We start from the raw sequence: 22,165 nt of genomic DNA on the forward strand, positions 1-22,165 counted from the left end.
TCGTTCGGACATCATCCACCCAGCAAGCCAGCTCATCCATCCACGCATCCATATCTCACTAACATCTCTCTTCCTCATTTCACACAAGCACCATGGTATGTACCTCCAAATTTACAGTAAGCAAAGCTAAAATCCGTCAAAGGCTCCTTCGAAGAAAGCAGGGAAGAAGGGCGCCGTCGGTGGCCTCTTATCAGGGGCCTCTAAGCCTCAAAAGGTCCAAAAGGTCAGCATTCGTCATTTGCACATCTATGTTTATGAGCTAATCTAAGTATCCACAAGGCCGATTGGAGTGAAGGGTTCACAAAGAAGAAGGCCGCAGGTGTTCCCGATATGACTTTGTTGAGCACAATCACCAACGAGGCTATCAACGACAACCTCAAAGTACGATTTCAGAATCAAGAGATCTATGTATGTATTCCATTGCCAAGCCTTGGGAAAAGCTAATTTTGCCACAAGACGTACATTGCCCATGTCTTAATCTCCGTCAATCCCTTCCGAGGTACTTCGATTGCTCAGCTGCCACATTACCTGCTAACAACGAGCAGACCTTGGTATCTATACGAATGACGTTCTCAACTCCTATCGAGGCAAAAATCGTCTCGAAATGTCCCCTCACGTCTTTGCTATTGCCGAATCAGCCTATTATCGCATGACAACCGAAAAGGAGAACCAATGCGTCATTATTTCTGGTGAATCAGGTGCAGGTAAAACAGAAGCCGCTAAGAGGATCATGCAATATATCGCCGCGGTATCAGGAGGCGCAGAGGGCGGCGGTATTGAGGGGATTAAGGAAATGGTTTTGGCCACGAACCCTCTTTTGGAGAGTTTCGGTTGTGCAAAGACTCTGAGAAACGATAATTCCAGTCGACACGTAGGTCTGTTAATAGGTCGCCTGTCCTAGCTGACGCGGCGTAGGGCAAATACCTCGAGATCATGTTCAATGGAATGGGGCAACCAGTCGGTGCTCAAATCACCAACTACCTTTTGGAAAAGGTTAGCCTTTTCAACTGTCAATCTAGGACAGGATGCTGAAAACCATTCTCAGAACCGAGTTGTCGGACAAATCGACGATGAGCGAGACTTTCACATTTTCTATCAGTTCACCAAGGGTGCTAGTGCCGAAATGAAGGGTTCGTCTAGTTTTGCGTCTTGAGTTGCCTACTAATAATACGCGTAAAGAGGCATTTGGTTTACAAGGCCCTGAGGCGTACGCCTATACCAGTCGAAGTGGTTGTCTCGATGTCAAGAGTGTTAACGATGTGTCCGATTTTCAGGAGACTTTGGTGCGTCCCTAATCTCTTTTGGAAGTTGTGGATTAATTGACAATGTACAAGCGTGCAATGCAAGTCATCGGTCTTACATCGGATGAACAAAACTCGATTTTCCGTATCCTTGCCACCATCCTTTGGCTCGGTAACATTGACTTTGTTGAGGGCGATGACGGCAACGCCGCAATCTCTGATTCCGGTGTGGCCGACTTCGCAGCTTACTTGTTAGAAGTTGATTCAACGCAATTGCAAAAAGTGCTGTTGATGAGAATTATGGAGACACAGAGAGGTGGAAGGAGGGGTAGTGTTTATGAGGTTCCACAAAACGTAGCGCAAGCTTCTTCCGGAAGAGATGCGCTTGCAAAGGCCTTGTGAGTGATGCTAATGTTCGAAGCTTGAACGCGAATCCTGACTGTAATTTAGATACAACAATTTGTTCGAGTGGATTGTCAGCCGAGTCAACATTTCAATGAAGCCTCAGACCCCTTCTGAATATGTCATTGGTGTGCTCGATATCTAGTATGTTCCTGAATGCCGTACCGTGATTTTCTGCTGACAGCTATGAACAGCGGTTTTGAAATTTTCCAAGTTAGCTACCGATTGCAGTCATCAAATACGATTTGCTGACTTTGTAAAAGGATAATTCATTCGAACAACTTTCTATCAACTATGTCAATGAGAAGTTACAGCAAATCTTCATCGAGTTGACCTTAAAAGCTGAACAGGAGGAGTATGTCCGAGAACAAATCAAGTGGACTCCTATCAAGTGTAGGTTGACGAAGTTTCTGGCAATCGGTGACAAGTGCTCATTTCTTCGTAGTCTTTGACAATTCCGTGGTTTGCTCTCTCATTGAAGACCGTCGTCCCGCCGGTATCTTCGCCACTCTAAATGACGCCACTGCTACTGCCCACGCCGATCCGTCTGCTGCCGACAACTCTTTCATTCAGAGATCGAGTATGCTCGCTTCCAACCCTAATTTCGAAGCACGAGGCAACAAGTTCCTTATAAAACATTACGCTGGTGATGTGCTCTATACCGTAGCAGGGATGACTGATAAGAACAAGGACACCCTCATCAAGGATATCTTGGATCTCATCGAGGGCAGTAAGGATCCATTCTTACATACCCTTTTCCCCGACAAGGTGGATCACACCTCCAAGAAGAGGCCCCCGACCGCGGGTGACAAAATCAAGTTGTCTGCCAACTTACTCGTTGAGAATCTTATGAAGTAAGCAGCGTATTCTTTTATGACGATTATCTGAGCTAATACGTCGACAGCTGTCAACCACACTATATCCGAACAATTAAACCCAACCAGCACCGCTCGCCGACAGAATACGATGACAAGGCCATTCTCCATCAAATTAAATATCTTGGTCTTCAAGAAAATATCCGTGTCCGTCGAGCTGGTTTTGCCTATCGAGCCGAGTTCTCCAAAATGATTCAGCGATTCTACTTGCTGTCGCCTGCTACGTCTTATGCCGGTGATTACATCTGGACAGGCGATGACCGTTCAGGTTGTGAGAGGATATTGACGGATGCCAAGATCAAAAAGGAAGAGTGGCAAATGGGTGTGACCAAGGCGTTTATCAAGAATCCCGAAACCTTGTTTTACCTCGAAGGAGAGAGGGATAGGTACTGGCACACGATGGCGTCACGTATTCAACGTGCTTGGCGAGCGTATGTGAGAAGGAAGCATGAAGCGGCTACCAAGATTCAAAGATTCTGGAGAAACCAGCGCGAAGCACTTGTGTACGAACGTAAGAGAGATTATGGCCACCAAGTGCTCGCTGGGAGGAAGGAGAGGAGGAGGTTCAGCTTGTTGGGCATGCGTAAATTTATGGGAGACTATCTGGACATAGCAGGAAGAAGTGCTCAAGGAGAGATGCTGAGGAATGCGGCTACCATATCTCGTGGGTTCTCTACTGTTTTAGGACTGTGTTCAAGGTTAATAAATGCTATCAGCTGCCGAGCAAGTTCATTTCAGCTCGAGGGCGGAGCTGCTTGTCTCCAAGCTTGGTAGATCAAGTAAACTGAGTCCGCGATTCCTTATCGTCGTGCGTTGGTCATTATGATATCTGTTCGCGCGAGACTGACTTCAGGATAGACGGACAAAGCTGTCTACTTTGTTGTTTCGCAGGCCAGAGATGGCCGAGTCTCCACCACTTTGGAGCGCAAAATCCCGTTGGTGACAATCAGGGCGATCTCAATGACCAACTTGCGAGATGACTTTGTAGTAAGTCTACTGGGCATGAATGTCTATATTCTAAGCTAATTTAGATGAGTAGGCTCTCAATGTTAACGCATGTGAGGAGGGTGATCCCATCTTCACCTGCATTTTCAAGACAGAGATGGTAACCGTCATTCTCACCCTGACGGGTGGGAATATGCCCGTCAATATTGGTCCTACGTGAGTATATTATCTGAAAAACATTGACATAGGCTTATTTTGCGTTACAGGATTGACTACGCTAAGAAGAGGGATAAGCGAGCGGTCATCAAGGCCCAGAAGAACGAGGCAGTGAGAGGTGACGCAACATACAAGAGTCATACCATTCAAGTTGGCTCAGGAGAGCCTCCTAGTAGCTGTAAGCACAAGTAGGCTAACATTAGAGAGAAGACCCACTCATACACTGTCCAGTGTCGAACTCTATGCCTCCTCGGAAACCCAAGGTCAAGAAGGCTGCGAAGACCGCTTCTTCAGTGAGTGAATATCTTGACCACTTGTAGTCCATACTGATCATACGAATAGAGTCGACCAGTAAACTCTGGTCGGCCTGCTGCTGTTGCCCTTCCTGGTGCCACAAAGCCTGCTGCCCCCGCTGCTCTTTCCAGCATGACCTCTCACACACCTGTTGTGACGAAACCAATTGCTACTCCTGCAGCGGCCACCGGTGTCGCACGCGCACCTCCATCCATCCCCGGCCGTGCAGTCGCACCTCCCCCACCACCACCGCCACCTCCTACAGGTCCCCCCAAGGAGATTTACAAGGCTCTTTATAACTTTACCGGTCAGGAGGGAGAGATGAATTTGGTCAAGGGAGAAGAAGTAGAGGTCAAGGAGAAGGATAGCAATGGATGGTGGATGGTCGTAAAGAACGGTCAAGAAGGTTGGACCCCGTCAAATTACCTCAAAAAGGTGGAACAGGCACCGCCACCCCCTCCTCCACCACCCCCAGTGTCCCGTCCCATGCCAGTTCAATCCCCTGCAGCTTCCTCTATTCCCACTGCTCCCGCCGTTACCAACGGCTCCGCCGTCCCCTCTTGGAAAGCGAAGAACGCTGCATCTGCCACACCTTCCGCAGGCTCTACGCCCCCGGCTTCCCGTCCGGCCTCTTCTGCTTCCAAGGTCCCTCCTGCGGTTAAGGCGAAGCCTTCCATCCCCGCCAAACCTACTATTCCTGCCAAACCCCAAGTAGGCGCAAAACTTGCTCCGGCGATTGGAGGCAAACCACCTGTGCCTACAGCACCAAAGATACAGCCCAAGGCAGTTAGCAAACCAGGACAAGTATCGCAACCTGCAAAAGCTCATGGACAGTTGGATTTAGCTGCTGCATTTGCAAAGAGAGCAGCTAGGGCCCAACAGGAGGAAGACTAGATCTTGACTATCGAAAAATTAGGATGTAACGAGTTAGAAGGGTAGGATTTGTATGGGGTTTTGGGAAACAGTATTTATATGATACAATACGTAGTTACAGATGCATTTTTGAAAGCGCTGGATACGATTATGCGTTCGCGGGAGGCTTTGAAATGATCACTCTCCAGAAACAGGCCACATGTAGAACACTGCTAACGATCTATATGGTCTCCACCCTTCAGTGAGAGTCTCCATTTCCTTTGGTGTCAAATAGGCTCCGCCCCTGGAGCACATTTAAGATTAGGATAGATATGTCGTATCACCTGAAAGGCAGACTCACTTGACTTTCTTTCCGTTCAGGCGAGATTTCAGAATCTCCACCGACAAACCTTCTATTAACGGAGCGGCACGATGGGGGTCCCAATCAGGATGTTCTAATGGGGCTGTAAGCATCACCTCCGGAGTCGGGCCTGGGAGTGTTTTTGGTGGGACTTCGACAGTTTCGCAGGGTACAGCGGACGGTGTAGATGGTGTTGGAGGCACCTGGGCAACGCCTGCACCTGATGGAGCTACATGTGTATGCAAGGCGCCCATTTTAGGGACAAGCTTCTCGGATTTATCGTTAGGTGTCAATGGCGTGGGAGGAACAGAGCTCAAGGGCACATGCCTGACTGGAATACTCTCTTTTATGTTCGTATCCAGCTTACCTTCCCCTTTATCATCAACCTCTTCCTTGATTACCTTTTGCTCGCCCTTGTTGGCATTTGCCTTGGTCTTCTTGGGTGTATTCGTACCAGAAGACTTCATTTCTAGTGCACCGTGAGCAGCTAAAGCCCATTTGAGAAGGCCCTTCTGTACACCCAAGTCGCCTACAGCCAAAATGTCTGGGCGACGAAGTGAGAATATCATGAACATGTCTATTGTCCATTGTCCAATACCGCGGACAGCAATGAGAGCTTTTGAAATTTCTTCGTCTGTTCCACTTTGCAGCAATTGAGTTGAAAGCTGACCGGAGGCAAAGTGGTCGGCCAGCGACAAAACTGAAGGAGAGATTAGCATCACGGATATTGAGATATATCCAATCTACATACCGTACTCCGCCTTTCTTCCACTCAAACCAGCTCCTCTAAGTGATGCTACATCTTGCATAAGGACCATCTGAGGTGACGGGAACCCCTCCTTCTCATGTGTAAATCCGAACAAAGCCCTGAACCTCGTATTGATAGCTTTGGCCGCCATCCAAGAAACCTGCTGCCCAATAATAGAAGTTACAAGTGTCCTGAAGGGATCTATAGCTTCCAGGTTCACAAATGGTCGACAAGGTAAATGCTCGAAGAAGAGTGAAAATCGTGGGTCCAAGGCAGAGAGATGAGATATAGCCGAGGGGAGATTGAAATTGAGTGTCGGGGAGAGCAGAGCAGGTTGAGGAACCGTAGGTAGTTCAAGGGCTGTAGAAGGTGGTTGGGCATCTATACTACATGGCTCCACCTTCTGCTTTTTCTTGGACGGCTTCAAGTGGTCTTTCCCTGCCGAGGGAGAAAGTGCTCCACTATCTGGTTTCACTCGCTTGGAAGTAGCAGTGCTCGCCCTGATTGTCCTTGCTGCTCTAGTTACGGACGGCATGTCTGGAGCAGGAACGGACTTAGCTGTCTTACTTCTTGTAGATGGCATCCGATTTCTCGTTATTCAAATGGGGAGATTAGACGGACAGCATGTGCGATTACGATTACATACGTAGAACTACTTACTCCCTTAGCAGAAAACCCCCCCGCGACCTGCAAACGATAGTGCGTCACCGACGTGCCTGAACACTTGATATGTTTGACATGTACTCGATACATTCAATCGATGTTGTTAGTATAGGTAGAAAAAGGGATCAACAGGGATCAACAGGGGGGGGAGGTACATTCTTTTCCGTAGGTACCAGTACAATATTTTGCTGTTCGTGAGACTCTGCCTAGGCTCGACACAAGCTCCTCGACGGACATCGATCGGTCCTTGTGTCGAGCCTAGACTCCGCCCGCGGCGAGATGATCATTCTCATGTTCAGAGATGAGTACTCATAGCAAGGAAATGATCGCAAATCGAAGCTCAATGTTTGGCCAGAATTTACTCGTATACATATGATTTACCCGTACTCTGTACACATAATCATTACCAGGTATACGACATTCTGAGGTCTATTTAAACAATATGGATGGATATGAATCGAAAGAAGCGAATGCAACTATGAGGCTACCATGGATGGCCGTAATCTAAGCGAATTATACACACCTGTGTCACATTATAAACAGGAAGGACCCAAAAATCGAACTTTGGGAGCAAACGATTAAGGTCTGCGCTGTCTGGGGATAGACCAAGTCGCCTGATTAGCTCTAAGAGGCTCTCTTGTGGGGTTCGCAGGCCCTTGCTTGCTTCCCTTGTCGGGCGTTTCGAACATTGCTTTTGCTCTGTTGACTTTGTTTGATTCTGAGGATTAAAAGTCAGTGGTTGTCCTGGACGTTAGTGTGTGGGAACTCACCAGTCAAAAGATCAATGTCGTGCTCTATCGTTACCCTCCTTCCTTTCCTCACAGACGCATTGCTAAACTGGCTGGGGTGCATGGGCAACGGAGTGGGAGTAGTGGGAAGAGCCAAGTTGCGAGCTGTGAACGTTGAAGGAAAGCCCTTGGCAGGTGTTGCGATGGCAGGAGATTCGGTGGGGGAGTGGGAGATGGAGTGAGATTTTCCTCGAAATCTGTTCGGCGGGAGGGGAGAGGCAGACAACGGGGTACTGGTTGTGTCGTTCGTGAGTAGTCGCACAATCTCACGCTGTTTCTCCATCTCCTATAAGGCTCTGTTTAGCACTGTCAAGTTGCACCATGGGGAAGCATTCACCTTGGACCACCTCTCGATCTTCATCCGTTGCTCGTCGATGATTCCCTTCTGCACCTCTACGACCTTCTCCAATCTCTCAATCTCATCCTCATGCCCGACATGCAGTCTGGCCATAGAGCTGTCTCTCTCTCCTGCCCCAAACCCAGCAGTCGTGCCCTTGAGTTCTCTTGCCTTCATGCCTTTAACCGAAGCGTCACTCATCCCTCCACCATTGGCCCAAGGACCTGGGGTGGAGAGTGTGCGGAGTCGAGCAGAAACGGAAGTTGACGAAGAAAGGGTTTTATTGTCCTTATCGCGGGCTTCCAATTCGACAATATCTCTGGCAAGCTTAGTGCTTTTCAGGCGATGTGCGTCGGCCTCTATTTTGGCGTCGCCCGCTTCAGCCTTTGCTTTGCTCAAAGACTCCTGAAGGATGACCAACTCTTTCCTGAGAGCATTCACTTCCTTGGAATATTCGGCTTCGGAATCCTTCTGTGCAGCTTCTGAAGCGGATTTGAGGGTCTTGAATTGGGTTTGCAACTCGATATGAGCGGCTTCAAGAGAGGCAAGCTTTTGGTTAGCCGCCCGATGCTTGGCCAGTTCCGCTTCAAGATTTTTATGTTTCTCAGAGTCGATCTTTGAGGAGGCAAAGACTTCATCCAGTTTCCTCTCCGCAGCTTGCCGGGAGACACATTCTGCCTCAAGAAGTTGCCGCAATCGTTGTTCTGCCAAAGCAGCCGCTTCGAGCTGTTCACGTATTTGAGCCCGGGAAACAGATTCCTCGCTGAGGCGTTGGCGAAGCCGTTGCTCAGTTGAGGCAGCCGCCTCTAGCTTTTCTTTCAACGCGGTGACTTTGTCATTGGCTGTCTGTTGAGCAGCGATCTCTGCTTTGAGGAGGTTCTGCATATCTTGATTGGTGGCCTCACTGATACCTTGCTTCTCAGTCAGCTCGGTAAACTTCCTTTCCGCCTCTTGCCTGTGCTTGAACTCTGCCTCAGCTTTGACTCGTAGCTCTTCCATCTCATTCTGCATGCGACCCTCCATGTCTTGTAGTTTTCTCTGGAGTTCTTCTTTAGCCCTTTGTTCATCGTCGAGTTTCTTTTGCAGGTTTGCCTCTTCAGAGCTTGACGTTTCACGCTGACGGTCCAGTTGAATGACTTTCTTTTCCGCAACCTTACGAGCCGTCGACTCCACCTCGAGTTTCTTGCGCAGCTCAGCGTCAGAGGTGGTTGTGGTGTCATGCTGATGTTGAAGTGCGGTAAAATCTTCTTCGACTTTTTGACAATGACTGACGGCGGTCTGAAGCTGTTGGCGGAGGTCGGCACTTTCAGATTCCCAAAGTGACGTGATTTCCTGGAGCTTGCTTTCGGCGCTCTCCCTACTGGTGGCCTGGGCGTCGAGCTGTTTCCGCAGATCATTCTCTAGAGCTTTGAAAGACGAGTGCTTTTCCTGCGCGCCCTTCAATCTTTGCTCAAGCTCATCCCTTGCTTTTGCCTCCACATCTAGCTTCATTTGCAGCTCCTTTTCTGCAGAAGTTCCAACTTTTCGCATCTTCTCCAATTCATTCAGTTTCTCTTCCGCTTCTCGCCTCTTATGGGCTTCATCGTCTACCCTGGCCTTCCATTCCTTTTCTCCCGCCTCTAGAGCATTTTCCATCTCACTTAGCCGTCTTTCAACGTCTTTTCGCTCGTCCACAGCCTTCTCGATTCTCGCTTCTTGAGTTTCTATCTCTTTTTGGGTCATGTCGAGTTGCCTTGCAAGCTCCTTGGCTGATTGCCGTTCGGTGTCCAGATCTCGAGTGAGAGTCTCAATAACAGCCCCCTGGGAATCGAGCTGTTCTTTGAGGGATGCGAGCTGGGCTGTGAGCTCATGTCGAGTGGCAATTTCCTGTTCTAACTGAGCGTGAGCCCCTCCGGCAGCTTCCTTGGCCCTTTCCAAGGCCTGATCCCTTTCTTCTTGCGCCGTACGACGCCCTTCAGCCTCACAAGATAACTTCTTCTCCAATGATCGATTGGCTTGAGCAGCATCCTCGAGCGTTTTGAGGGCTTCTACAAGCTGGGCCTCGGATTTGACTTCGCCCTGCTTCAAGCTCTCAATACTTGCTTCCATTTCAGCCTTGCTTCTGTCCCAAACCGCTTTTTCATCCTCTCTGAGCCTCCTTAAGTTCCCAATCTCCTCTCTTAGCTCTCCCAGAATTTTCGTCTCGTTTGCCATCGCTTCCTTCTGGAAGCTTTCCAGATCTTCGGCCGCCTGATCACGTTGCTTTTTTGTTTCGGCGTGTTCACTCCGGAGTTGTTCCAACGCAGTTTCGCCAGACAATTTGGCAGAGAGCAAAATGTTGGTCTGAGCTGTAAGAGTTGAGATGGAAGATTCGTACTCCGCAAATTTCGTCGAGGCATTCTGTGCTGAGGAATAGACGGCGACATGTTCCTTTTGGAGAACGTCCAATTGAGATTTGATGCTTTCCACTTCTTTCTTGGCGGCTTTCTCCCCCTCTTCGGCCTTCTTTCGAGCTGCACCTTCGTCTTCCTGTAATTTGATTCTTTGCTCAATTTCCTGTTTATCTTTCACTGCCATATCCAGCTGCATCTGTACTTCCTGCAGCCTTCCTTCATCTTCAATGACCAACTCTTCTCGACTCTTTCGTAGCTCCAAAACTTCTCCTTCAAGCTCATCAATCTTGGTGGCCTTGTCTTCCATTGTAGCTACCAGATTAGCTCGGGTAGCCTCAAGTTGTGAATCGCGATCTCGAAGGTCAGTTTCGGTAGACTGAAGCGTGGCTCGCAATGCGGAAAGAGATTTGAGGGCGGTAGATAATTCGGTGGTGAGAGACGCAATACGTTCGTCTCTCTCCGACAATTGAGAGGCCCGGAACAAGGCAGATGCAAGATTCCGGTTGGCAAGAGAAAGCTCTTCTTCCTTTTGGGTTAAACTTTTTCTCAATGTTACCAACGCAATATCGTGGTCAAAATTCTAGAGTACTGTCAGTACAAATATGAGGGCGAATGACGAGGAGATCATTTGCTTACTGGTGCACCATTGTTACCGCCAGCAGACAGTTTTCCAAGGGTTCCTGGCGCATCTTCCTCTTCTTGAACCCTCGTCAACCCACTAACTGCTCTCCTATCCACCTTCTTGGGGGTGCCCATCCCCAAGCCTGTCCGGTCTAAACCAACCGACATTATTGCAGAAAAATCGCTAATTCTTCTGCGCTTGGGCTTGGGAGGTGACATAGGGGTGCCCATGATAGTGGAGGGATGCCTAGGAAGTTCTGAAGTAAGGATTTCAGAATTAAGTTTAGCCAGCTGAGCAGTCAATTTTGCCTTTCGAGCCTCCATAGCGGCCACAGATTCGGCCAACTATTGAAGTATAAACAAAAGGCGGCCATATGGTAAAAAGACGACGCACATCGGTAACTTGATCAGTGTCAGGTTCCATTTTGCTTGATCGGCTATTAGTAAGACCCATAAGCCTAGCTCTTAGTTCCTCTATTTCTTGATCTTTCGCTCGAATCAAAGCTCGTTCAGAAGCAGGAAGCTGTTTTATGTGAGTTCTGAGAAGCTCATTGTAATCTCCACACACTTACAATGTTCTTCTTTGCGTTCGTCTTCACCTGGGAACATCGACCAGCGAATTTAAGAGTCTCCAGAGTCTCACCGCAGTGTTCTTCCTCTGCTGACAGTCTGACAGACGTCAACTGAAGCTTCTATCATCTTAGAACATACTTACGTGCAGATCACACAGATGTTGGAATCACCTCCAAGGGCATTCTCCAAGAGATGTGTCAGTTTAGAGTTACGATAAGGGATATGTCTAAGCCCATTTCAATTAGCAGTCATCCGTCTGCGACGTCTCCCAAAGGTTCAAATACCCACGAAGCTTTGGCCTTTTCTGTGAGCTTGTTGATTACCTCACGCAGCGCCAACAGACTATCGCCGTCAATCAGTATTTATATTGTATAGCCTGGACTCATAAATCTTTCCCACCTTTGATTGATGTGTTTTCCTTCACCACGCCTCTCCGAATCTGAGACAGCTTTTTCAGAACCGGCCAAGTCGATGAGGTTCTAGGCAATCAACCGTTATTAGACTCAAATCCGGAACACAAGCCATATACTCACCAAACGCGACAATCTGATGTCCTCATCGCCGTCACCATCTCTTGGTCTAGATTCTATTACAATCGTGAAAACGCAGTGTGATCGTGACGATCGTTCATTCTAGACGAACAATCAGCCACGTATCTTTAATAACTCTAAACCATGGTACATACCCAGTCTGTGGCACCAATCCTTCTTTGTGCATTGCCTTTTTCTAAAAGTTCCATGACATCTTCAGGAGTAGAGACGATCTCCTCTACCAGAGGTTCGACATAGACCTTGCCTTTTGAGGTGTGAATTGACGGTTTTTCGTAGTCCCTCAGAGGTCCCTTTTTGAAGTTTAACAGATCTCGAAGTGTCTCGTTGTAGATTTCAATGTACGACACCCGTAATAAGAAAGCTCGGTCGGGTTCCTATCAAGCCGTCAGATGAATTCTTTTAATGTTTAGATCTCAATATACCTCAGTAATGGCGTCAAAGACGCCATCGACCGCACATGGAATTATGCCAAGTTCTGTTGGTATACCAGTCTGTAGACAAAAAAGTGAGCATGTTGACGTATGTACGAGTAAGAAAGCAGGATACTGCTTACCATTGTGAATGATTTTCCACTTCCAGTTTGACCATAAGCAAAGACTGTACTGTTGAAGCCATTCATTGCCTTATCAATTAAAGGCGCGACTTTGTCAACATAAAGCTCCGGTGTTGTCGAGGGATATTCGAGGAGTTTGTCTGAATGTATAGTAAGCTTTGATCGACTGCTTATCAGACTTCACTTGCCAAATGTGTATGTATAAGTATCTTCTCTTCCAGCTTTTCCTCCTCGTTGTTTAACCTTTGGGTGATTGTCAGATAATGTAAGTGATGTCGATGTGATCTCATAGGCCATAGAGCTGAATGAACTTTGGGTGGGCTTTATTCTATACACGGCTTAGTGATATATATTTGTCATTAGAATTGGATTACATACCTCACACAAACGACAACCTTGTCAGAGGAACTGGATCCTGACGAAGGACGAGAAGTTCTTTGAACAGGCATCGTACTAGGTATCATCATAGATGTTCTAGCCTGTGCTGGCGGGGTTTGGGCTATAGCGGAAGTGCTTGCACTGGCAGTAGTCAATGCCGAAGTACTATTTGACGCTTTGAGACCATCATTCACACTAGAGCTATTCTTGACTTTGGCGTTGACATTCCCCACGGCAGCCGCAGCCAGCCTCTCTGCTAGTGTCTCTCGCTTTTTCACTTTATTGTTGCTCGACATCGACACTGGCCCAGTGTTAATGACCTTTCTCTTGGGCGTCCCAGCGTGATTTCTGGGAATTTCTTCTGTGTCGCTACTTTCTGTGGATTCTACGTCTCCCCTGTGTATCCTATTTTTTGATCTTGACTTGGGTAGCTTGCTAGGTGATGTGGTGGAAGGAGCCATAATATTGCTCTCCGGGAGAGCCGGCGGTAGACCTACTGCCAGAGACGGGGAAGATGGTTGTCGTGAAAGTGTTGATTTATTGGGAGATAGAGACATGTGGTGGGAGACCGGTGACGCATGCCAAGGGTTAGTTGCTGAGCGGCATGAAGGGGGGGCAAAGTTATATATATAATGTGGAGAAAGCAATAACGGTCAAGAGGAGACGCAGGACATGTTTGTTTTGTTGACGCTTTTGCCGATTCAGGATCACTCAACAAAAATCAGGCACCATCACAAAAAGTCATGACGTGTAATGTTGACTCTTTGGCTCTTTCCCTTTGTCCGTCTGGTCAAATGTTGTGATCTAACATAAATACGTATACTCCTGATTTTTACCTGTGTGCACTATGAGCAGGCCTATATTAACATTAACAAGACGTGTACCATACCTCTCTCGTCCATTCTCATCAACTCTCTACCGTCACAACATCCCATCTTGGCCGAATCCGCCCGTTCCACAGCCCCCTGTAGGCCCATCAGACAATCTCTCATCATCTTCCCAGCAGTCAGAACAGTATCAATATCATGGCAAGCAAAGAGAGAAGTCTTTCTGGACTGAATGGCTCTCTAGTCCTTCTTTCCAAGCTGCATTGACCACTGTGGTGGGCTTGGGGATGGTCTTTGCTGGTGGCATGGCTTATCTGGAATGGTACAAGGCGCATGTGCTTCACCGTGTAGGTTATCCCGTATATGAACACGGAAAAAATATTTGTTAATCCATCTAGATCATGAGGGCGTTTGAGCCTGGATATGTGAGTGTATATTCGTCCCGGCTTATGCGAAGGCGGCGGCTCTTCGACTGACCATTTGCACAGGATCCAGCCTTGGAATTGTCAAAGCTCAATGGCCCCAACGCTTCCCATGTAAAAAGAAGGGAGCAGCCATTGATCGATAGTATTGTCAGAGGAGAAGAAAAAGGTGGTTACTATCTTGTCATCGGCCCTAAAGGGACAGGGAAAGGTACTATGATACTCGAGTACGCGCCCATTTTTCATCTATCAACTTCTAGCTGATGTGGTTCGCAGCGCTATGCGAAAGATCAATGCCGACGGCGTCTCTTTCTGTGAAGGCATGTTGAATAATATGGTATGCATGACAGTTAACTGACTCAAGCTGCAGCTCATCCTGATTTGGAAGTTTTTCGACTACGATTTGGTAAAGCTCTAGATTTCGACTACTACGAAGATTGGCAGGGTTCTCTGTTCTCCCGAGCCGATCCGCGTAATGGCGGCCCAGCACTGGATATTGAAAGGGCTTTGAACAAACTTGAAAAGGTGGCACTGAGGTACGCGCTGAAGAATGGGAGACCATTGGTCATGGCGTTCAACAGCGAGTTTGGTTTTATCAGCATTGAAGTTGGACTAACAACAGATAGATATACATCTTTTCCCCAACACACCAGAGGGACATGGGATTTTGCATCAGCTGCAGCAACGAGCCGAAGCTTGGGCTGAGGGTGTACGCCTTGTCACTTACACACGGGTTTGCAGCTAACGAACTTCATAGAGAATCCTTACTATGGTTTTTTCTAGTGATGATTACTGGTGTCTCGATGTCATGAAGAAGAATGCTTCCCGTATGCGTATCCTCTCAGTCTACGATCTTTCAGCTGCAGAATCACTGCGTGCGCTCAGACATCTCCGTCGACAAGAACTGGCCAACCGATCCGCGAGGAGTTTGGTATCGAGTGAACTCGAGCTTGAGAGTGATTCAGTGTTAAGGAGAGTGTATGAACTTGTTGGTGGACGAACGAGTTATCTTGCCAGGGTTGCCAGGGCAGACGATATGCTGGGTGAGTAACGACGTCAATATTGAGGTTTGACTGACAACCTTCGAATAGAGGAGGCAGAAGCGATGATTGAAGGCGAAAAGCAGTGGCTACTATCAAAGTGTGCCTACATTCGATATGATAGAAATTTGAGGACTGACGACAAATAGGATTGGTCTGATCCCTGAACATGATGATGACGTTATGTGAGTATGCCTATCCCGTTTTAAAGGCATTAGTATTGATTTGTTTTGTAGGGATGAACAAAAGTAGGCATAAAAATGTTTGAAACAGAGAAGGGTAACTAACCGTATCCTTCACCCTGCACTTTCATAGATGGGCAAGGTAGGTAAATGGCTGTTATCAGAGACCGCGCTCTGACTTCAATTAGCTGCTCATGGCTCATTTTGCGACATTTGGCCAACGCTGCTGAGCCTCTTTCCCCGTACCCATCCATTGTCCCACCAATTCCTCTGGAATCTCCCGATGATGCTCATCTTGAGAAGGAGGATGGTCACATGCGTTCTTCAAGCGCTGTAAACGTCACTCCGCCAAGAGAAATATCAAGCGCAGATATACATCTCCCCAAGGTGACTTATGAGGAGGCGAGACGTATCATGACGAGAGCGGATTTCTTGGAGGCGTTAGACCATTATCATGTGTGTTTACGTTTTCAAATCAAGTGAAATAAGCTGACAAACTTACCAGATCGTTTCTATTGACGTGAGTGATTAACCAAAGATATCCTTGATTGCGACTGCTGTGCATGGTAGTGATAGGTACTGACATTGTATAGCTTCACCATAATGTGAGGCCCGACTCTACACTGCTGCTTCGTGCAGCACAGCAAGTAGTTGCAGAAGAAGGTTTTGATGACGCGTTAGACCAGACGCGCGACCGTGTTGACCAAATTGAAGGTACGCGCCACTCTCCAAATCCTAGATTTCAAAAGATACTGGACGCGTGAAATGACTAATATAATAATAAACGACGCGCTCAGGTCTTCACCGACAGAACGAATTGACTGTCAAGGAGCCCTTCCGAGTCATGTTTGACAAAAGGGACGGGAAGCCAGTATGGGAGGTGGTGGGTCTTGGAGAGAGCTTTGTGCCGGAGGAGAAAGAGGAGGAAGAGCGGCTTGTATGAGAGTGCTGTGAATGTATTTGGGACGCGTATAATAAAGGGCGGTGACGTGGGTAGATGTTTGCGAAATACGAAATTTCAGGGGCGGGTTATTTTTTCCCTGGGTTGTAATAATGAATCATTTCAGTCACGCCCAGCTCATTCACGTCGTCCGTCTTGTTTTTTATTATTATTATCTTTATCTGTTTTCCCCATAACACCATTCTTTCTCAGCCCACCATGTCCGTCTGTGGGAACTCGCCCACTCCCCCGCCGCCTCCTCCCCGCAACACTATCCACATGCACCTGCCACAAGCCACCCCCTCCGCCGCCAGCCAGACGTCACACCCCACGCACCACACACCAGACGCCAGAGCCCAACAGCACTCTTTACGTCGCGCATACTCAACCCCATCCATTGCATTCCCGTTCCCGCACCAAGCACCTCCATCTTCTGCACTTTCACACGCATCTTACACGTCGAACATGTCCGAGAACATTACACGTTACACTCCGGATGGCACGCCCCAATCAAGCGCGTCGCGTCCAGGCAGTGGCAGCAGCAAGTTCCCACCTAGCTTTGACTCACCCACACCGCATGGTGCGAGATACAACTCTGCAGTCAGAATGGACGGCATTGAAGGCGCTGAGATGCTCGAGTCTGGCGATCTTGCGGGAATTCAGCCTCCAGCGACCTTTCCTTTGCCCGAATACCCTGCTTCTTTTATGCGCGCGGAGCCAGTGCCCACGGAGGAAACGGAAGAACTCCAAAAGTTCCTTCCCAATGATGGTAGTGTCAGAAAGTACCGATATGGCGGCGCGTCCTGCAACCCATGGGACTACATGCTTGGGGATGTCCCTGATGCCGATTACGACCACCCGTTGTCCTCACGACCAGCCAGGTACGGACCTGACGCTAAGCACGGATGTAAGGTTAGGAGACGGTTTACAAAGAGAGAACTGGAGGCTCTCGAAGTGCTCTGGAGTATCGCAAAAAGCCCCAGCAAGTATGAGAGACAGAGGTTGGGCGCGTGGTTAGGTGTAAAGACGAAGCATATCACAGTCTGGGTAAGTAGACACGTCCTGCCATAAGTATTTTCCATTGTTGACTATCTCATAGTTCCAGAACCGAAGGCAGGAAGAAAAAAGGTATTCACGCGACGGTCATCACGACGCACCTCCTCCATCTCGATCCAACCGTGGCACTTTTGACCCTGTCACCGGTAAATGGCGTCCCGTACCCGCATCCTGCATCTCTGGCCTTCAGCCCCCACCCGATGATAAGATTGCCGTCGTCCGTGCCATTAGTCTCGGTGATGTGACACGTGATATGTGGTTAAATAAGTATCCTTCGTCGTCTGGACGCGGCATCACTGAGTCCTCTAGGGTCAGTCCCACACCCATGAGCCTCGCAGCCACCTCAAGAGGAAGGACTATCAAAAATGCGCACACTACACCATTGCTGCCTCGTAATCAATCAAGATCTCTCGATCAAGTGCTCCAGGCGCGTGAGAGCAGTTTCGGGACAGGTACGCAGAAGCGATATCGCAGAGGCAGCGGTGACTTTGTTATCAAGGGAGAAGGCCAAGATAGGATCAAAGAAATCTTGTCGCTCATGCCAAGTGATCCACCCAGCATGGGGCTTGCAGAGTCTGACGTTGAGGAAAGCGATGAGGATGACGGTGGGATTGACGAGGATGTTGAGAGGAGGAAAAGGGTAAAGCAGGGCAAGGCATCTAACATCTTGACAGGTCTCGGCAGGGCAACACCGTACGATGTCCTGGCCTCCAGTTCGAGGGCCAAGATGCTCGCGAAACCCAACAATGAGCATTCCGGTCGCAACGCTGTTCTTAACCAACTCAACCCTAATCTCTCTCACTTTGCCCCACCCTCCAACCTTCGAAAACACACCCTTGAATCTGTAGCTACAAACCAACCTACAAAACGACATCGTTCACGCGTCACCGATCTTCATCCCAATCCTAATCTTCATGCGAGTTCTAGGACCAAGGACTTTAACAGGTCGGTTAGCACCTCTGCGCTCCCTCGTTCGTCGCGCGTGGCGGAAGACCAAGGATCATTATCATCATATCTTCCCCCACAACTCAAAACACCGAACCTTGGATACACGCGTTCCCATTCTATCTCTTCCAGCAGTTCCCGAGTGATTACTCCCGAAGACGTCAAGGATAAGCGAGAAGGCCCGCAAGTGCGGGGCCAGGCTAGGGGGCAGGAGAAGGATCAAGAGGTCATTGGTGCAGCGGAAATGTTGTTACAGTTGTTTGGCGGGTCATAGATTGTTCGCGATAATAGCTATACTGTTTATTTCTTATCTGATCTCATGAGAACGAAAAAATCCGCAATAGTGTATCAGTGAATTTAGAATAACGAAAGCAAAAAGGGAGAATGTCGAAAGTGCAAGAAGCTTCAGTATTGGATTATCAACTTGGTTTTCAGTTTTTTGGTTTTTTCTTTGGTTTTAGTTAATTGCGTCTTTTTATATTTTGGTTCCGACCATCATCTATCTACATGAACTTGTCTTGCGTGTTCCATGCTTCTATCTTATTGATAAAGATCTTCTGAAAAACATCTTGTACCAAATAGTGGTTTCAAAAGTGGAAAATGAGTATATGCGTACAAGAGGGATACAACAAGACGATATCTAAATATAATGTGGCTAACCTTTCTTTAACCAGCTTGCAATTGTACCCTTTTCTCCCTTTGGTCTATCTTTTTTCGCCAATCCTCTAATGTTTGAGGATGTACTTTCATTCGTCCTTCCAATTTTAGCCTTTTTTTGAGCCACTGGCGACACTCGGCTTGCCTCCCTGATGGCATCCTTATTGAGACACCAATCAAGGTGTTCGTTGAGCTGTTGATTGGAAGTCCCTGCATCAAGCGTCTGGCCGCATATAGGACAGATGGGACCAGCTGCTGGAGAAGGAGCTTCGCGTGTTGGAGAAGGACTCTTTCGCTTCTTTATGGTGACTGGGAGGATTTCAAAGTCACCTGCGCCAATATCTTCAGACCCACTCGCCTCTCCTGCGCCAAAACTGTTCCCTTGCGCGTTATCTGCCTCCAGGCGCATCATCTCGGGTACATGTTCTAGTGTTTCTAACGTGTTGCCTGTGATTGGAGACTCAATCTTGGCCTTGCTTTCGGCTGCCTTGAAAAACTTGAAAACATGGTCAACTCGGCTGTATGATTTGCCAGATGGACTGGCACTTACTCCTTTGATGCCTTTGTCAGGAATGGTAAGATCTTTCAGTGTTGATAACCGTACTCCGAGTAAGCGTATCCGAAGAGGCAGTTCTTTCTTCAACAGTTCCTGGGCTATAGGCAGAATATCCCTTGCTGAAGAGATGTATTTGGGTATTGACTTTGCTCGCGTCTTATCTACACATATTGTCAGCCATCGGCCATCGACGCACGCAGTTCAGTGTATGAAGTCAAACTCACTTTCGTATGTGTGCAGCTATGTAATAATTGAAAAAGATCAGATGTTTTTTTCCTCGACCGAGGGCGCTAAATAACATACCTTGTACTTGATGGTAATGGTTTTGCCAGCATATTGTAACCGATCCAGATCCTTCCCTAGCTCTTCGACAATGTCGATCAAAGTGGCCATGATCTCTTCATCATCCATCTTATCTCGAAATGTTCTAAATAGCGTCAGCCTCATACTCGACGACAACGGATGGGCCAGTAACCCACCTTTCCACACCAACACTTTTTCGCTCCTCCCGCCTGCCTGGTGCAACAGTATTGTCTGCTATCCCCAAGTATGCCCGGCTGCGGATATGTAGTAAGTATGGAAGTAGAGACACGTATCACGGATCAGCTTACCATAAACCTCGGAAGCCGAACCAATGGTCCATAAGAAGTAGGTCCATCCGCTTCTCATAAATATCGCCGCAAGTCTTCAAATTACAATAAGGAGCGACCCAAGACGACCATAAAGACACATACCTGTATTCCAAGCCCTTCAAGACAACGTTCTGTCACTCTCCCAAAGCCTGGAATCTTTCTGACAGGCAAATCTCGCAAGAAACGAACAATCGTAGCTCGGTCGAATGCCAGTTCAAATTGGCCATTTGGCTTGTTTTTGTCAGAGCAGATCTTAAACATTTAAACATCAGCACCTGCTATTCTTTTTTTATCTGATGAGTGATCATGTACCTTGGCTAACATACGATTGGCTGCTATTCCGGCCGAGATTGTCAAGGAAGTTTTCTCTTCCACCTGAGCCCGTATTTGTGTTACAACCTCTGCAGCCGTCATGTTGTGGGTCGACATGTAAGGCGTTATGCTATGTTGCGTTAATTTGATACCTGTCTGGCCTATCGAATAAACTCACTTCAGATACCCTTCATCCAGACTCGCCATCATGAGGTTCTCATCGTATTGTACTAATATTTCCTTGACAGCCTTGGAGGCTTTTGTATAAAGATCGAAGTGCAAATCCGTTCTTGAAAGAAGTTATTCCTTTGTCGTCGTTTTTTGTCCCCAGACTCACAAGATGATATGAGGGCAGAGCTTCTTCGCAATGAAGCCAGCCATGGCCGATCTTACTCCAAACTTTCTCGCTTCATACTATGAAGCATCAGTACACCAATAGGGCGCAGCTGGTAGTGATACTCACAGACGCAGTGCACAACACCCCTTTACCTACTCCAAAAGCCTTCCCTTTCAGTGACGGATCACGTTGAACTTCGACCGATGCATACTAGTGCTGAGGATCAGCAAGGATACGTCGCCTTTTATTAAGGAAAGAGGCTGACAAACGCGTCCATATCAACATGAATGATCGTTTGACTCAAGTCTCGAGTCGCCTCAACTTCCATGAGCTATCTTTAAAATAAGCTTCTATATATATTTCTGAGACGAACTCACGATACGATCAGCCTCAGCTTCCAATTGGTCACGGGGAGCCATCCTCATGAGCTCATCACGCTGTCAAAAAGCGTACTCTTTTAGTGTCAAGGGATTTGTCAAGAGTGGCAAACATACCTTGTTTCGATACCATGCGATCTTCTCAGTGAGCTCTTGATCTTTCCGCACTTGGTTATTGTAAAACCTGATCATATCAGGCTTTGAAAATGATAGAAATGAAGCTTGACATACTTGGATCCCTGCAAAGATGTCCGCGACAATAAGACTGGAGCGTAAAGCAACGATCAACCGACTCACTTTGGAAGCTTCGGCAATGATCCTGTTGATTTCTGGCGTAAATTATACATTCAGTATCTTGAAAGGTTGGTATACACTTTCTTACAAACCTGTCTGGTCCCTTGTGATACCTTTACAGTAAATCAGATCATATGTACCATTTGCATGCTCTGATACAACTTACCAGCCTTGCCAACACTAGGTCCCGCCAAACTTCTCTCGAAACTGCGTTGTTTAGCTTCGGCTGCCACTCTTTCCTCAATTGACATCTCCATCTTGGCCGCATCTTTGCCCTTTCCTGATGTTGGGGGGTAGGACATACTACAGGAACGATATCATTTGGCGATAAGTTGGAGTTTATGGATATTTTAGTTCTTGTGTAAACAAAGGGACGCGTCTGGATGTCGGTAGGTGCATTCAAAGTGGGTTTTTATTTTTATTTTTTTTTGCGATTTCTGAAAGCGCGGTTTCGGCGATTAATAGAACCATCTCCAGAAGGTGCATCCGCCAAGGGTAGGCTCGACTTCACCCCCGACGGTCCCCGCCAAAAGTTGCAATCTGCGATAAGCCCCCTCCTCGGACGCCGTCCTCATCGGAGAGCGATCGATGTCCGTCGAGAGGCTTGTGTCGAGCCTAGACTTGTACAAAAAATGGCGGGTGAGCTGATATCAGCACTTGGATCCGGACATCGAGGCACCGGCTGTGGAACTTGACCGGTATGCGTCACCAGCTATTAGTCTCTATGCTCCCGAGCTGAGTGTATTATGACGATTCCCTCTCCCCTATTATCTTCATCTTTATCTTCGTATCGCCGCCGAGTACTCAAATTTATTATC

General features: G+C 47.8%; 7 protein-coding genes and 1 non-coding gene; 5 read left to right on the plus strand and 3 right to left on the minus strand.

Moving 5' to 3' along the window:
• The first annotated feature begins 26 nt into the window (after positions 1–26).
• Positions 27–5,050, plus strand: CNAG_05172 (myosin-1). XM_012193140.1 has 20 exons: positions 27–95; positions 143–223; positions 280–408; positions 457–499; positions 546–871; positions 916–993; positions 1,046–1,130; positions 1,180–1,283; positions 1,335–1,639; positions 1,692–1,787; positions 1,838–1,856; positions 1,907–2,036; positions 2,089–2,497; positions 2,548–3,182; positions 3,235–3,326; positions 3,377–3,505; positions 3,558–3,679; positions 3,730–3,857; positions 3,911–3,972; positions 4,022–5,050. The coding sequence occupies exons 1-20, from the start codon at positions 93–95 to the stop codon at positions 4,865–4,867; spliced, it is 3,822 nt and encodes a 1,273-aa protein (XP_012048530.1). The 5' UTR covers positions 27–92; the 3' UTR covers positions 4,868–5,050.
• Positions 4,807–6,736, minus strand: CNAG_05173 (DNA-3-methyladenine glycosylase II). XM_012193141.1 has 3 exons: positions 5,938–6,736; positions 5,187–5,886; positions 4,807–5,129 (listed from the first exon to the last, which is right to left on the minus strand). Exons 1-3 carry the CDS (start codon positions 6,515–6,517, stop codon positions 5,024–5,026), a joined length of 1,386 nt encoding a protein of 461 aa, XP_012048531.1. The 5' UTR covers positions 6,518–6,736; the 3' UTR covers positions 4,807–5,023.
• Positions 6,737–6,947: 211 nt separating this feature from the next.
• Positions 6,948–13,433, minus strand: CNAG_07817 (centromeric protein E). XM_012193490.1 has 15 exons: positions 12,771–13,433; positions 12,581–12,720; positions 12,393–12,532; positions 12,262–12,330; positions 11,974–12,213; positions 11,822–11,920; positions 11,688–11,767; positions 11,577–11,630; positions 11,431–11,514; positions 11,288–11,384; positions 11,110–11,238; positions 10,731–11,060; positions 7,723–10,674; positions 7,368–7,671; positions 6,948–7,315 (listed from the first exon to the last, which is right to left on the minus strand). The coding sequence occupies exons 1-15, from the start codon at positions 13,325–13,327 to the stop codon at positions 7,176–7,178; spliced, it is 5,415 nt and encodes a 1,804-aa protein (XP_012048880.1). The 5' UTR covers positions 13,328–13,433; the 3' UTR covers positions 6,948–7,175.
• CNAG_12382 lies at positions 9,147–10,825 on the plus strand. Its single transcript, XR_001045641.1, has one exon. It is a non-coding gene; the product is annotated as a hypothetical RNA (non-coding RNA).
• Positions 13,434–13,567: 134 nt separating the features above from the next.
• Positions 13,568–16,281, plus strand: CNAG_07818 (hypothetical protein). The gene is made up of 15 exons (XM_012193142.1): positions 13,568–13,944; positions 13,996–14,022; positions 14,086–14,246; positions 14,296–14,339; positions 14,390–14,599; positions 14,646–14,728; positions 14,777–15,062; positions 15,111–15,159; positions 15,209–15,244; positions 15,296–15,307; positions 15,375–15,383; positions 15,430–15,697; positions 15,747–15,761; positions 15,835–15,955; positions 16,039–16,281. The coding sequence occupies exons 1-15, from the start codon at positions 13,618–13,620 to the stop codon at positions 16,182–16,184; spliced, it is 1,794 nt and encodes a 597-aa protein (XP_012048532.1). The 5' UTR covers positions 13,568–13,617; the 3' UTR covers positions 16,185–16,281.
• Positions 16,282–16,312: 31 nt separating this feature from the next.
• Positions 16,313–18,714, plus strand: CNAG_05176 (hypothetical protein). XM_012193371.1 has 2 exons: positions 16,313–17,228; positions 17,281–18,714. Exons 1-2 carry the CDS (start codon positions 16,401–16,403, stop codon positions 18,454–18,456), a joined length of 2,004 nt encoding a protein of 667 aa, XP_012048761.1. The 5' UTR covers positions 16,313–16,400; the 3' UTR covers positions 18,457–18,714.
• Positions 18,632–21,737, minus strand: CNAG_05177 (DNA polymerase kappa subunit). XM_012193372.1 has 18 exons: positions 21,514–21,737; positions 21,440–21,460; positions 21,351–21,382; positions 21,285–21,292; positions 21,171–21,237; positions 21,054–21,113; positions 20,942–21,007; positions 20,803–20,886; positions 20,677–20,753; positions 20,518–20,628; positions 20,340–20,469; positions 20,130–20,279; positions 20,007–20,080; positions 19,875–19,952; positions 19,699–19,822; positions 19,620–19,635; positions 19,390–19,556; positions 18,632–19,335 (listed from the first exon to the last, which is right to left on the minus strand). Exons 1-18 carry the CDS (start codon positions 21,647–21,649, stop codon positions 18,838–18,840), a joined length of 1,899 nt encoding a protein of 632 aa, XP_012048762.1. The 5' UTR covers positions 21,650–21,737; the 3' UTR covers positions 18,632–18,837.
• A 295-nt stretch (positions 21,738–22,032) lies between these two features.
• The window catches only part of CNAG_05178 (hypothetical protein), a 1,901-nt gene continuing 1,768 nt past the window's right edge, over positions 22,033–22,165 (plus strand). The window contains exon 1 of the mRNA XM_012193143.1: positions 22,033–22,165. This exon is cut by the window's right edge and continues 102 nt beyond it. The gene's annotated coding sequence lies outside the window, so the exon portion shown is untranslated.

This window comes from Cryptococcus neoformans, chromosome 4 (genome assembly GCF_000149245.1).
Source record: "Cryptococcus neoformans var. grubii H99 chromosome 4, complete sequence".
Classification (NCBI taxonomy): Eukaryota; Fungi; Basidiomycota; class Tremellomycetes; order Tremellales; family Cryptococcaceae; genus Cryptococcus; species Cryptococcus neoformans.

Bases quoted from the DNA above. Each gene is read 5' to 3' on its own strand.
- CNAG_05172 (XM_012193140.1), top strand. The intron at 2,037-2,088 runs GTAGGTTGACGA...ATTTCTTCGTAG, and splicing joins CAAGTGGACTCCTATCAAGT to TCTTTGACAATTCCGTGGTT. The intron at 3,680-3,729 runs GTGAGTATATTA...TTTGCGTTACAG, and splicing joins CCCGTCAATATTGGTCCTAC to GATTGACTACGCTAAGAAGA.
- CNAG_05173 (XM_012193141.1), bottom strand. From the start codon at position 6,517: ATGCCATCTACAAGAAGTAAGACAGCTAAGTCCGTTCCTGCTCCAGAC. The intron at 5,887-5,937 runs GTATGTAGATTG...TCTCTCCTTCAG, and splicing joins TGGAAGAAAGGCGGAGTACG to TTTTGTCGCTGGCCGACCAC. The intron at 5,130-5,186 runs GTGAGTCTGCCT...AATGTGCTCCAG, and splicing joins CTGAACGGAAAGAAAGTCAA to GGGCGGAGCCTATTTGACAC.
- CNAG_07817 (XM_012193490.1), bottom strand. From the start codon at position 13,327: ATGTCTCTATCTCCCAATAAATCAACACTTTCACGACAACCATCTTCC. The intron at 11,921-11,973 runs GTATGTACCATG...TTGTTCGTCTAG, and splicing joins GGATTGGTGCCACAGACTGG to AATGAACGATCGTCACGATC. The intron at 10,675-10,730 runs GTAAGCAAATGA...ACAGTACTCTAG, and splicing joins GCGGTAACAATGGTGCACCA to AATTTTGACCACGATATTGC.
- CNAG_07818 (XM_012193142.1), top strand. From the start codon at position 13,618: ATGAGCAGGCCTATATTAACATTAACAAGACGTGTACCATACCTCTCT. The intron at 14,023-14,085 runs GTGAGTGTATAT...CCATTTGCACAG, and splicing joins GGGCGTTTGAGCCTGGATAT to GATCCAGCCTTGGAATTGTC. The intron at 14,729-14,776 runs GTACGCCTTGTC...CGAACTTCATAG, and splicing joins CCGAAGCTTGGGCTGAGGGT to AGAATCCTTACTATGGTTTT.
- CNAG_05176 (XM_012193371.1), top strand. From the start codon at position 16,401: ATGTCCGTCTGTGGGAACTCGCCCACTCCCCCGCCGCCTCCTCCCCGC. The intron at 17,229-17,280 runs GTAAGTAGACAC...ACTATCTCATAG, and splicing joins CGAAGCATATCACAGTCTGG to TTCCAGAACCGAAGGCAGGA.
- CNAG_05177 (XM_012193372.1), bottom strand. From the start codon at position 21,649: ATGTCCTACCCCCCAACATCAGGAAAGGGCAAAGATGCGGCCAAGATG. The intron at 21,114-21,170 runs GTATGTTTGCCA...GCTTTTTGACAG, and splicing joins TCGCATGGTATCGAAACAAG to CGTGATGAGCTCATGAGGAT. The intron at 20,280-20,339 runs GTACATGATCAC...TAAATGTTTAAG, and splicing joins CCAATCGTATGTTAGCCAAG to ATCTGCTCTGACAAAAACAA.